This window comes from Rhinatrema bivittatum, chromosome 9 (genome assembly GCF_901001135.1).
Source record: "Rhinatrema bivittatum chromosome 9, aRhiBiv1.1, whole genome shotgun sequence".
NCBI classification, from domain to species: domain Eukaryota; kingdom Metazoa; phylum Chordata; class Amphibia; order Gymnophiona; family Rhinatrematidae; genus Rhinatrema; species Rhinatrema bivittatum.
The window spans coordinates 165,812,381-165,824,862 of NC_042623.1; the positions used below are offsets into that span (position 1 = coordinate 165,812,381).

At 42.9% G+C, this 12,482-nt stretch overlaps 1 protein-coding gene across 5 annotated transcripts in view; it reads right to left on the reverse strand.

The window, feature by feature from the left end:
• Positions 1-12,482, reverse strand: part of KIF1A (kinesin family member 1A) — a 416,621-nt gene that overhangs the window by 220,196 nt on the left and 183,943 nt on the right. For all 5 annotated transcript variants that reach the window (XM_029616880.1, XM_029616879.1, XM_029616878.1 and 2 more), the window contains 2 exons: positions 6,163-6,281; positions 3,920-3,975 (listed from right to left, as the gene is read on the reverse strand). In XM_029616880.1, the coding sequence (XP_029472740.1) occupies positions 3,920-3,975; positions 6,163-6,281 (175 nt within the window). The remainder of the gene's footprint in view (positions 1-3,919; positions 3,976-6,162; positions 6,282-12,482) is intronic.

Below are 12,482 nucleotides of genomic sequence, written 5' to 3' on the forward strand. Positions count from 1 at the left end.
AAAAGGAAAATTATTTGGAAGAGTTAAGGCCAAATGAGTTTTGGCAACATGACAATATAATGGGCAAAACTTACCACGCTGTAGTAAATACACCTCAATAAGTTAAGAGAGGATACAACAATGCAAATCTCTTTTGTCTGCTTATCAGTCCTAGCACAGAATACTAAGAAAAACTCAGCAAGCACAGCACACACACAGCACCAAACCACAACATAAAAATACTGCCAAGGAGAAAAGTTTCAGAGACTTGGGTATAATATGACGGATCTTCAATGAAACAATTGAGTTATATATATACATATAAATATACATAGACAGATAAAAATAAAAGTCAAAAAACTAATCTCAGGTGCAACCTTTTTATTGGGCTAACTCAATACTACCTTTTGAGAGTTATAATCCTTTTATTAGGTCATTGGAAAAACAGACATTTGCATTGACCTGATGAAGGCCTCAAGACTTTCAATAGCTAGTCATAAATGCATTAGCTAAGAGGATCATTTTCAAATGGGGTTTCGGGCCTATGCACTAAGGGGCAGATTTTGAAGGAAGCGTGCCGGCGCGTGCATGTTATAAAATCCGGGGGCCGCATGCACATGCGTGCCAGATTTTATAATCCTCGCGCGCATGTGCGTGCGGTATACAATCTCCACACAGCGACGCATCCCGGCTTTCCCAGTTCCCTACTCCCTTCCCTAACCTCCTTTCCCCTTCCCCTCTCCTCCCCAACCCCTAAGTCTTACCTTTTTCCTTTTTTTTTTTCTTGCAACTTACTGAAGTAAGTTGCACGCCAACAGCCGGCTGCGTGCGAGGCTCCGGGACAGCGATGAATGGCACTGTCCCAGCCTGTCCCCTGCCCCACCCCAGACACGGCCCCCCCACCCTACCCCTTCCAAGAGGCTCAGCACTTGAGTGCGTACCAGGGCCTTTACACACATGGCTGGGGTTCTGGGAAAATTCGTCCGGAGCACGTAAGGCCCGGCCAAGCGCATAAAGGCTGGAATTTATGCATGCTGGGCATTTAAAATCTGGGGGTAATTTTGTAATATGGCATAAAATATAGCTGGCAAATGTACGCATACGTTCCCACCAATTTTCAAAGAGCCTTATGTTCATAAATCCACTTTGAAAATTATCCCAGGAAATCTAGCCACACACATGCCTGCTACATTGTGCACAGAATACATCTGGGAAAATTTACATTTACTCTGTTTAAATCCAAAAGTATGCAAATCTAAACCCCTCCCCTGCCTTCAGGAATGCTTCTATAACATTGAAATTTCCAGGAAAAGTAAAATAAAAACTGAAAATTAAATTACTCGCATATTGGGCAGGCAATTTTGTAAAAAGTGATGTCTTTGTGTAAAACACTCAGAAGACCTTTTGAAATTACCCTCCTTGAGGACAATTTTCAAAGTGATTTACCCGGATAAACTGGCAGTCTGAAAATTGCCATCCCTCAATATAGCTAAAAGTACACCTACTGTTCCCCGATAATCGTGCTTTAAGCTGCATTTAGATAAGGTATTCCCAGGCATTTGTTTTGGGTGGGATCCTAAATTAATACATATCAGGGTAGATTTTAAAAGACCTACCCATGCTGGGCCTATTTTCAAAGGCCCGACCACACGCGTAAACCCCCAGGACGCATGTAAGTTATTTAAAGGGGCGGTCCGGTGGTGGGTCGGGGAGGTCCGGGGCGGAGCTAGAGGCGCCCGGCACAGCGGCCATTTGCCGCAGTGCCGGGGCATCACTTGCCGGCAGGGTGCTGGCACCCGCAACCTGTGCCTGCTCGAAGCAGGCGCAACAGGTAAGACAAATCTTTTGGGGGGTTTAGGATAGGGCTAGGGGGTGGGAAGGTTAGGGGAAGGGGTAGGAAGGTTAGTATAGGGGGTAGGGAAGTTCTCCTATTGGCACTGCTGTAGTTCACTGAATGATGCGCTAGGAAGCGCTTCACTTTAGTGGTTTACTTTAGACAATCCAAAAGTGGGCAGCCGTGCTGTCCCATAGCTATCCTTAGTTGCACAGATAGCAGAAGCTATCCAGCCAGTTTTAGTAAAGCCTGACTGAAGGAATTTTCAGCCACACCCTGACTGATTAGGTTACATTGCCCCTCTGGGGGTTTTCAAAATGACCTGCTTCATTCATTCATTCAAAAAGTATCAACTGAATGTTGTCTGCAGACCTTTATTTCTACATATTTACAGTAAATGGACTAACACAGTGACCACCCTACTTTTATGAAGATGAAGTATCATATGACTGATGACACCTTTTCTTCATTGGTTTTCATGCATTTTTAACAATCCTATCAATCATTAAAAATGCTGCTGTAGCATTTTTATTGTTTTCAAAATTAAAATATGATTTCATAACTATATAAAAAAAATGTATTTAGAGAAAATTATTTGATCATTCTCCATTAAACCTGAATGTGTTCTTGCTGTAGGAATCTTTTTTTTTTTTTATTTCTTTTTAAATTGTTTTTGCTATTTGCTTTGCTTTAGAGCTTCCATGCAGGGCCAAAATTAGATTTATAAAAATAAGAGCACTGGGTTAAACTGTATGTGTGTCTGATCTATAACTTTCAGATTAAATTAATTCAATCACCCCAAAAAACACCATCAGGTTCATTTTAGCAGAAAATGTAAATATAATTTTGTTTTCAACCTTATTGTAGGTGTCCATAAGAATCATTATGGTGAGTTCTTTTTACCAAGTAATTTTGTCCCAGTAAAATAATAAAAATAGTAGTTGAACAATGCTATGTAACTTGGTATATATTTTTCATAACTTTGGGGAAACTAGTTAAAAATATAAATGGTGTTTTTATCAGCCACCATCAAGGTACAGGCAACAAACAATGTTTTAGTTCTTGGCTGAAAACAAACTTTACAATGTCTGTTTTTGCAATGGAGTAAAAATGCAGTTCATGTTGTGGCCTCTTTCTAGTTATGACATTTGACAATTGCCGGGGACAGCAGAGTTTGAAATTTGGCCTTTTCTCAATTTGCAGGAACAAAATGCAAAATAAAGTGATTTTAACAAATTAAACATGACTGTCATACAGCAGATTCAATGATATAATTTGAACTCTCACTTTTTTTTTGTAGATGTTGACTTTTATCCTTTGTTTAACAGATGTTATAAATATGGAAGCAATTCACCCTTAAAATATAAAATGCTGCAGAAACCCAAGTGCCTGTTCACTTTTCTCCGGTAACAAACCATTAATTTGTGCTTTTTTCACAACACAGTTCATGACTGATGGCAAGCACATGGGCATGGAGTCCTCTTCCTCTTCATGTAACAATGAGGTGGCCAAATTAGTAGCAAATAAGGCATGGCCAGATAACACATCAAGCAGCGAGCCATTCAAGACATCAGGCACCAAGTGTTTAAGCAGCTGAAGGGATTTCTCCAGGTCTTGAGGAGGTGGATTAGATAGAATGAGGGGAAAAGGGTGATGACAAAAAAACATAAGACAGCAAAACAAACATCTCCAAGGAAATGCCACAATGGCAATACAAACACCATGAATGGAAGAAGCCAATGCTATCTGTCCAATACAAGGCACAAAGAAAGCTAAAGGTGAACAAGCTAGCTACACAAGGAGGGCAGAAAGGAAAGAAACTGCTAATATCTCCTGTGATACAGGATGAACTAAGGGATATATAAAAATGTGCTCCATATTATATTTTTATAAATGTATTCCATGCACATCTTGACAGTTGCATTCATGTTATGGTGCAAAACAGACATTATTATGAATTCATTCAATGATTTACCTGGCTAATTGTAAGTACTGATTTTGTCTTCATTTCAATGCTTATGAATTCAAATAATTTCCTACATTTATTTTTGTTATAGGTGAGAATGCCAGAACTTAAAAGATTAGTTTCTTAAAAAATGTCAGTACCTGGTTTAGAGAGTGGCATGACCCGAGGGAAGTGACGTCGGGATGGTCTTAGTGGACTGTGAAAAGGAAAGCAATACAGTAAATGAAAAGCAAACATTTCATACAGTACAAATTGAACTGAAAAGCCCTGCTTGCACCTTCATATCTGACAACTTTTGAATTTGATAGACTAATATAAACTCATATATACAAGACTTGTTCAAAGATCTCTTCCCGAAGAGTTTCAGTGCCCTGAGATTTTATTTCAGGATCCCACGCACACCTATAATCCGAAGTAAAGCAACATTGGTTATCTGTAATTAGTATTCCCTGAGGACAGAGGGATAACTAGTCACACATGTGGATGACTTTATCCGACAGCACTGACTCACAGCACTTTCCACAGCCTTCTGGAAAAACTTTGAAAAGCTTTTCTGAACATGCATAGGAATTCCTATGCCCTTCCCTCCACACAGAGCCCCCTCAGTCTTACATACTATCAGAAAAAATATATACATAGGGAGGGTAATTTTCAAAGGCCTTGCTGTGGGCATTAAAGAGGTCAATATTTAAAGCCATTTAGATGGATAATTCACAAGTTATCTATCTAACTTCTGGTTATCCATTTAAATGTTTAGATTTGAATATTGACCTCTAAGGTTTTACTTGCAGAAGTGGCCTTTTTCAGAACTGGCTGTCCAATATGCATGTAAACTTGTTTATGTATCCATGTTTGTGCATACATTTACCCAGACTGTGGGTGGAGACATTCCTGAGAGTAGAGTTGGGGAGGGGTTTGGTCTTACACAGGGGCAGATTTTAAAAAAGTACGACCGCGCGTAACTTATGCGCGTAACCCTTTTAAAATCTGCCCCAAAGGCAGGTATTTTGTAAAGTGTGTGCATACTCTTTTTTTGAAGGGGAAGGAAAGCTGAGATTGCTGAGGTTGAGTGGGAGGGTGGGAAGATAGGATGAGAATGCTTGGTTCGAGCAAGAAGAAGGACAGATGAAAGTACTGCGTTCAAGCAAGGGGAGAAGTCTCAGTCGGAGAGGAGAATTCCTCCTGGGTATCCAAACGGGAGGTACCAGTGGCTGTGATTCAGACACCTGGAGACCATTGTGGCTCAGTTTCAGTTTGAGAAGCTAAGCTAATTTCCAAATGAGGCCATTTGGGAGGGCATACAGCAAGTGCAGTAATCTCCTTGCACTCAGACTTAAGCAGAAAAGGAGAACAATGCCAAGGCTTTGGTGCTTTTGTTCAATGTCTGGAGCTGACTGTTTTCAGATCTGAGTTCAGTCCCAAGAAATCCTTTCATAGGCCAATAGGAAAGAGTAGGAGGGTTCCCTACTTCTGGTCTCTATTTTGATTTCAGCTCTGAGGATGAGTGGCACTCCCTCAGCATTGACTGATTGCAGCTTCTGGGTCCTTCAGTACCAATGTACCAATGACTGGATCATTCAGGAAGAACTGGTATGGTCTTATGTTTTGTGGAGATGATGTCAAACAGTCTAAACCTCTGGATCTTGATAACCCTGTGAAGGGCTTGAAGAGTCTGGGGTAACTGGAAGGAGTGTGGCTAATGAACCAGGGTGGGTGGGGGTTGAGGACCTATCTCTAGACAGGGCAAACTGGTGGATGAACTGGTGATGGCATGGATGCACGCCTATTTTAAAATTCCCCCACTTGCACAGCTCAAACCCAACTTTATGCAGCTTTGCATACCCACTTGCAAAATTAGATGCACACATATGCGTGCCTAGGCTATTTAATTACATATATGCATATGTGCACATAAGTTATAAAATTGCCACATCTCTGGGTGCACCGACACACACGTGTACATGTGTGCCCGCCCGCCTTTTTGAAAGTTACCATCTTAGTTTTGGCCATGTTAAGTTGAAGGTAGCAGTGGTACATCTAAGCAGCTATGTCAGCTGCAATCTGGGACTGGATTCCAGCTGAAAGTTCTGGTGCAGAGAGATAGATCTAGGAATCATCAACATAAGGGTGATATTGAAAGCCATGGAAGGAGATTACAGCACCAAGACAAGTGGATTACAAGATGAACAGTTACACCAATTGTTTCTTTTTTTACTTTCAGACTGTGTGAGGAACACCAAAGACTGAATGAGCATGGAAACATTTTGTAATTCCTTTAGCAATCTCATTGACCCACAACATTGTTAGCATTCTATCAGATTTGGTCTATGTCCTTCTTTCCACTCATTTTTAAATTTCAATGCCAATGCCAGTATTTAGTTACCTGAGAACATCCTTGCAGAGAGGAGGAAAGGGATGCTGCTGATAATGCCCAAATACCTCAAACACAATTGGCTGACTCTTAATGTATTCAACAAAAGATTTTGTAACCTCCACGGCAATCTGAGAATAAAACAATTCCACATCATCAGCAAGAAAGATAATTTTGCATCACCTCTACAAATAATTTAAATTACAATTCAATTTTATCAAACACATTTTAATACACATGAAAAAAATTCAAATGCTGGGGCAACCTATAAGAGATGAAGAGATGAGTAAAACACAATTACTAAAAATACACACACACACACTCATGTATACTGTATAAAGGTATTTAAAATCTAGATATACACACATGGATATATGAGAGAATATAGAGGGTAGTTATACAAAAATTAATTCCTCACAAGTGAATAGTGAGTAAAACGTTTGCCTGATGTGAAGTCACTAAAAACATAACACTAAATAGAAAAATAGTTCTTAGAATTGATTGAAAATGCTAAAGAGAATACATTAAAAATACATTTGATTCATTCATAAGACACTTTTTAACCTCATTTATTTATTTATTTAAAAACTTTTCTATACCGTCGCTAAGTTATATACCATCGCAACAGTTTACAAATAGGCACATAGACTAAGGTAAGTAAATGTAGGATATCGTACATTCTAACAGGTGCCAATAAAGTTCGGTTACAATTTCATAAATAAAATCATTATTTGAGTAATGTTGGTCAAGTCCAGGTATATTATTGAGTTACTATCTCTTTGAGATATTACTTCTTAAATGTAGGATTGAGTAAATTCATTCTCATCTGCATTACCCTGTACTTTCATTCTCTACCCTCCATATCACCCAAGTAATCTGGATTGTATAGGACCTGGCAGTTCAACTTTTTCCAGCTGATTTCTGATCCTGTCACTGTCATTCTCACAGGACAAGCAGGAAGGTAGTCCTCACATATGGGTGACATCACAGGATGGAGCCCTGTACGGAAAACTTTTCTGTCAAAGTTTCTACAAAGCTTTGACTGACACTGGCACACTGAGTGCACTGAGCATGCTCAGCCTGCACTTATCCCTGTGAACCACAGGTGTCTCCCTCAGTCCTCTTTTTCCGCTCTGCAGTAAGCATAGCGGTTAGGAGCTCTGTGAGAAATTCAAACACTTTTTCCTTACGGAAACACTTAAACTTTTACTTCACAAACACTTTTCCTTGCATGGGTCTTCCTTCGCATACATTTATTCGACACTCGGTGAGTACTATGCCCTGTTTTTTTTGGTCGGTTCCTGTCACCTCCCTGGCCTGCCAACCGACTGCGGCCTTCCCTCTCCCTATGTTTCAGTTAGCCACACATAGCCTGCGAGTGTCCCTCTATGACACTCTGCCTGGTTATTAGTGCTAGTGGGACAGGGACTTCCACAGTTTCCGTTGCCACCAGGGCCCCTGTCAAGTTCAGGTCCTTCGATTTCCTTGATACCCTCGCGCAGTCGATGCCCCCATCACTACCGTCAGTACCCCTTTTTAGACTGTCCTGGATTCTTCTATGCCATTGGTACCCCTCCCCCTGCAGTACACTGATGCCATCGGTCCCTGCATTGTTCTATCAGTGCAATCCATGTTTTTTATCCATGGCACTGATTTTTCCTTGGGTTTCATCGGTGCCATCATCACCCGGATGGATGCCATTGACCCACACTTTTGTGTCATCGGTGCCATCCATGCCTGGGTCAATGCCATCATTACCCAGGGCACTCCCATTGTTGCCAGGGTCATTTCCATCGATGCCATTGTTTATTTTATCAATGTCATCGATGCCCAGGACATTTCCATCGATGCCATTGTCCATGGCATCAATGCCAGATCGATTCCATTGATGGGCATCAATGCCAGGGTCGATTCCATCGATGACATTGATGCCCAGGTCGATTCCATCGATACCTAGGTTGATTCCATTGATGGGCATCGATACCAGAGTCGATTCCATCGATGACATCGATGCCAGGATTGATTCCATCGATGCAATCGATGCCAATGTCTATTCCATCGATGGCATTGATGCCAAAGTGGATTCCATCGATGCCAATGTCAATTTCATCGATGGCATCCATACCAACATCGATTCCATCAGTGCCCATGTTGGTGCCATCAATGCCCATGTCGGTGGCATCAATGCCATTGACTCCATTGGTGCCTGAGTCGATCCAATCGATGCCGTCAACATCCATGGCCATGCCATCGATGCCGGTGGCCATGCCACCTATGCCACCGGTGCCCGCCTCCATACATTGATGCCCTCAACGCCCACATGATTTCCATCAGTGTCTTTGACGTTCCTATTGATGCGGTCATCAACTCCATTGATGCTGGTATCATTTTTCCGATGCCAATGATGTTTTTTCGATTATTCGATACCACATCTTTTCCATAGATACCTACACTGATGCCGTCAGTGCTCTGATCAGGTCATTGACATTTTTCATATATATTTTTGACAATACCCTCGAGGCTGCTTCGGCCACCATCGACACCGTCAATACCGACATAGCAACTTCACGTAATGCCCTCGCATAAACACAGTGCTCCATGCTTTGGGTTCTTATTAAAGCCCCGTATTAGCCTACGACACTACATAGTACCAGGAGCAGTGCAGGCATGCTGACAGTCCGTCACCAGTCGCCATCAAAGAGAGTGAGGGCATCCATCTCAGCACTGGGGAAAGACCGGGCTGAGCACCGTGGCAAGCATCATCACTGATATGGTGACCGTCTGCTACTGACGCCATCCAGCACATCGGTGCTATCCTTCTCGGTGCTGGAGAACACCCGGGCCAAACAACATCACCACTGCCATCACCACTGTTCCACACAGTGCTGGCAGTCCTTGGTGCTCCAGAAACACCGGAACGAGTTCTGAAGAATTCTGCACTGGCGTCACGAGACATCGAGCTGCTGCGATGAGGGCTGGATTCACGAGCTGTTAATTGGCTCCCCTGTTCCCGAGGTGTGCCCCACCGACATCGATGCGGGATTGTGGCCCTCCACAAAATTACTGTGGTAGCGCCAGCCACGCTCAGCCTGTCTCCTCTATACCTGCGCCATCATACCAGGCATCAGAGTTGAGACGGGCATCTACATCCAACAGGCTACCCCTCGATGACTCCTGAAATCCACGGAGCTAGCAATCTTCACCGGCTCGTCCTTCGGCGATCCACGTCGAATGGTAAGTAAGTACCCGCTTCTGCGGCATTCCCATTGAGATGTGTTCTCTAATTCGGGCCACATGGTTCGAAAAGTTCTAGGTCATGTACCTTTCAAGAACTGTATTAGTGTCACATATCGCTATGCCAGCTATATCAGCCACAATACCAAGAGAACCTCTCTATCATTTCTTTGGTATTGCATCAGGACATCCTCCCATTTTCAGCAACGGGGCTCTGTACTGATTATTAATACTCTGGCTTCTGGTTCCTAATTCAGAACAAAAGTTCCAGATGCATTTGCTGATCTGCTAAACACGAGATCCAGCAAATACTACCTCAAGTGCAAGTCCACCTCGAAGCCTGACGACAGGTCTCGATGTCTCCTTGTACAGCACACAGAAATGCTGGTAAGACTTTACCACTCACGCTCCTGTGGGAGGTTACATGATATCCAGATTACATCAGCCCCTCCAGTTGGACACCTCCTGGTCTCCCAACTGGCCGGATATCAGAGCAGCCACCCCACTTTGTACCAAGGCTCCCGGTACACTCCCCTAGATGCTACAAAGTGCAGGAGGGGGAAGGGGGGTTGGGGAGTTTTAATTATACTATTCTTTCTTTCAATAGAAAGTAGTTACTCTCCGCCCATCCTGGACCTCAGAAATACCAACTTTCTTCAGAAGGTACAGGTAAAATGGTATCTCTCATCACCATGCTTCCATATTGCAATAAGTACATTACCTCTAATCTTTCTATGTGCTTCATGGTGAGTCAACAATATTACAATTCCAAGCTCTGCTTGTTGCACCAGCTTCGGTAACTGGGGTATTTCATTGAATCACTATCGGTGACTTCTGTTTCTCTACAGAGTGCAACATCATTCACGCTTTCCTTGCATAGACAGCTGCATAACCACAGTCAGTCCATGCAAGGAGTTCTTCATGACTCACTATAAATTTACTATAAATTTACTATCTGGGATTACTGTCACTGCCATAAATACCTTATACAACACTTCTGGACACCACAGTCACAATGACCTGCCTGTCCAGCAAACGCACAGACATTCTAATAAATTCCTACATGTCCCTACGCGCATATTCCCTAACCTCAACCCCTCAATTTTTCATTGTCGGGCTATTTGGTTTTTTCACTATGTACTTTCCTCATAGATCCAAAACTGCTATGGGATAGATTCAGTGAAATTCCATTATAAGTGGGTCTAAGCTGTTCAACCGCTTTCGTCCCTCATCTATATTGCATATCTAGAACCAAATTCCTAGTCTGAATCTGCTCATGCTCTCATTTAATCAAGGTTGTAAGTTTGACCTAAAATCTTCTCATCCCAATATGTGTCTATTCCGCTCCAGGCACAGTTTCACATAAACATCCTGGAGCCTGTAGCCATGAGTTATACCCTTATGCCTTCCAATACTGCCTCTGCAACAAATCTTTGTGCATACAGTCAGACGGCATAGGGACAATGTGCTTTCCAACACACAAGCACGCACAACATCTTAGCTGCTCTGCAAGGAAGCTGCGCAGCTCTACCCTTTGCCCTTGCTCACTCTACGCATCCTCGGGCCACTTATCTAAGACACTTACTGAACGCACTAACAGACCTTCTCCATATAGGTTCCATCCTCTCGAATGGTCTCGGACTACATGTGTGGCGAAAAAAATCTTCTGGTGCTGAGGTCAACCGAACTTGCCCTCTGCGTCCATACGGTGCACAGATTCTACTCCCTACACATGTTTCAATGCGTTTCCATAGACGCCTTTCTTCCATCAAGGGCCTCTTAAATGTGTCTCTTCCGCTGCCTCTCATAGCCAGCACTCTTCTAATGCTGAACCGGGATGGGGTTCACTGTTCCTCAGACCCAGGTCCTGGCCGAGACCAGTATGCTTCCCATACTTCTCAATCTATCACACCAGTAACCAATTCGCCTTCTCACCAGTCAGCCACAAATCGTAGACTCACTGATGTTCTCAAGTACTGGTAGCGTCACAAAACCTTCCATACATAAATCCTACCATTCAAAATGGCATGATTTACCACATGACGCATACAAAAAGATATTGCACTTTTTCTTTTTTCTACACCACTCTTTTCTCTTGCTCCTTCGGATTCTGCTCCCCAGACATCCTTCACATAGGTACACCTCTGTTCCAGTTGGTGTATTGTTTAGGAGTGGGGATACCCAATTAACGGTAAACCCCTTCTGAGTCAGCTTATCATGGATTATTCTCTAATCAAGCCACCTCTATTTTCACTAGTCACGGAATGGAACCTATATTTCGTGCTTATAAGACTCATACATTCTCTGTTCGAGCCCCAGTATGACATGGGAAATTCTTTCCCTCATAAGTGTCATTTCGGCCAACAGGGTCATGAGTTACACACCTTGTTACATACTCATTAGACCCTGTGTTCCTCCGTGACTGAATGGTTTTACGTATTCAACTTCATATCCTTCTTAAGGTACACGTTGCATCTCACCTTACTCAGAATATACTCTGCCCATTTTTCCCAACACCTCTCTCTCACCAAAGCGAGAGGGTTTTTCCACTCCTTGGACAGTAATAGTGTACTTGCATTCTATCTAGATCGCACTACATATAGGAATTCCACCTAACTCTTTCCTTCTGTGGCAAGAGTCAATCTGCGAGTTCCACTGGGCAAACAGACCTATTCCTCCTAATTGATGGTCTGTATCTCTTTTCCTACCAACAAGCAGGCATTTCACTACAACACTGTTGTAACCACACTCTGTTGCTTCCATCCCAGCCTCAATAGCTTCCCCTCGGCTGCTGTTGCTTGTACATATTTATCAGGCTGCAACCTGGAGTTCTCTCCATACCTTCGCAGCCCATTATTGCTTAGATATGACTAGCCGGCATGCTCCATGTTTGGCCAGCCATCTACTCTTATTCTTTTCGGTTTAACTATCCAACATCCTTCCACCAACCCGTTACGGGTTTCAGGATACCCTCCGTTCCAAATTCCACCCCCGTCATTGTGCCTTTTGCACGTCTTGGGTGTATTTGGTGCTCTCTCGGGGATCCTCAGCTCGGTACTCACCCATATGTGAGGACTACCATCCTGCTTGTCCTGTGA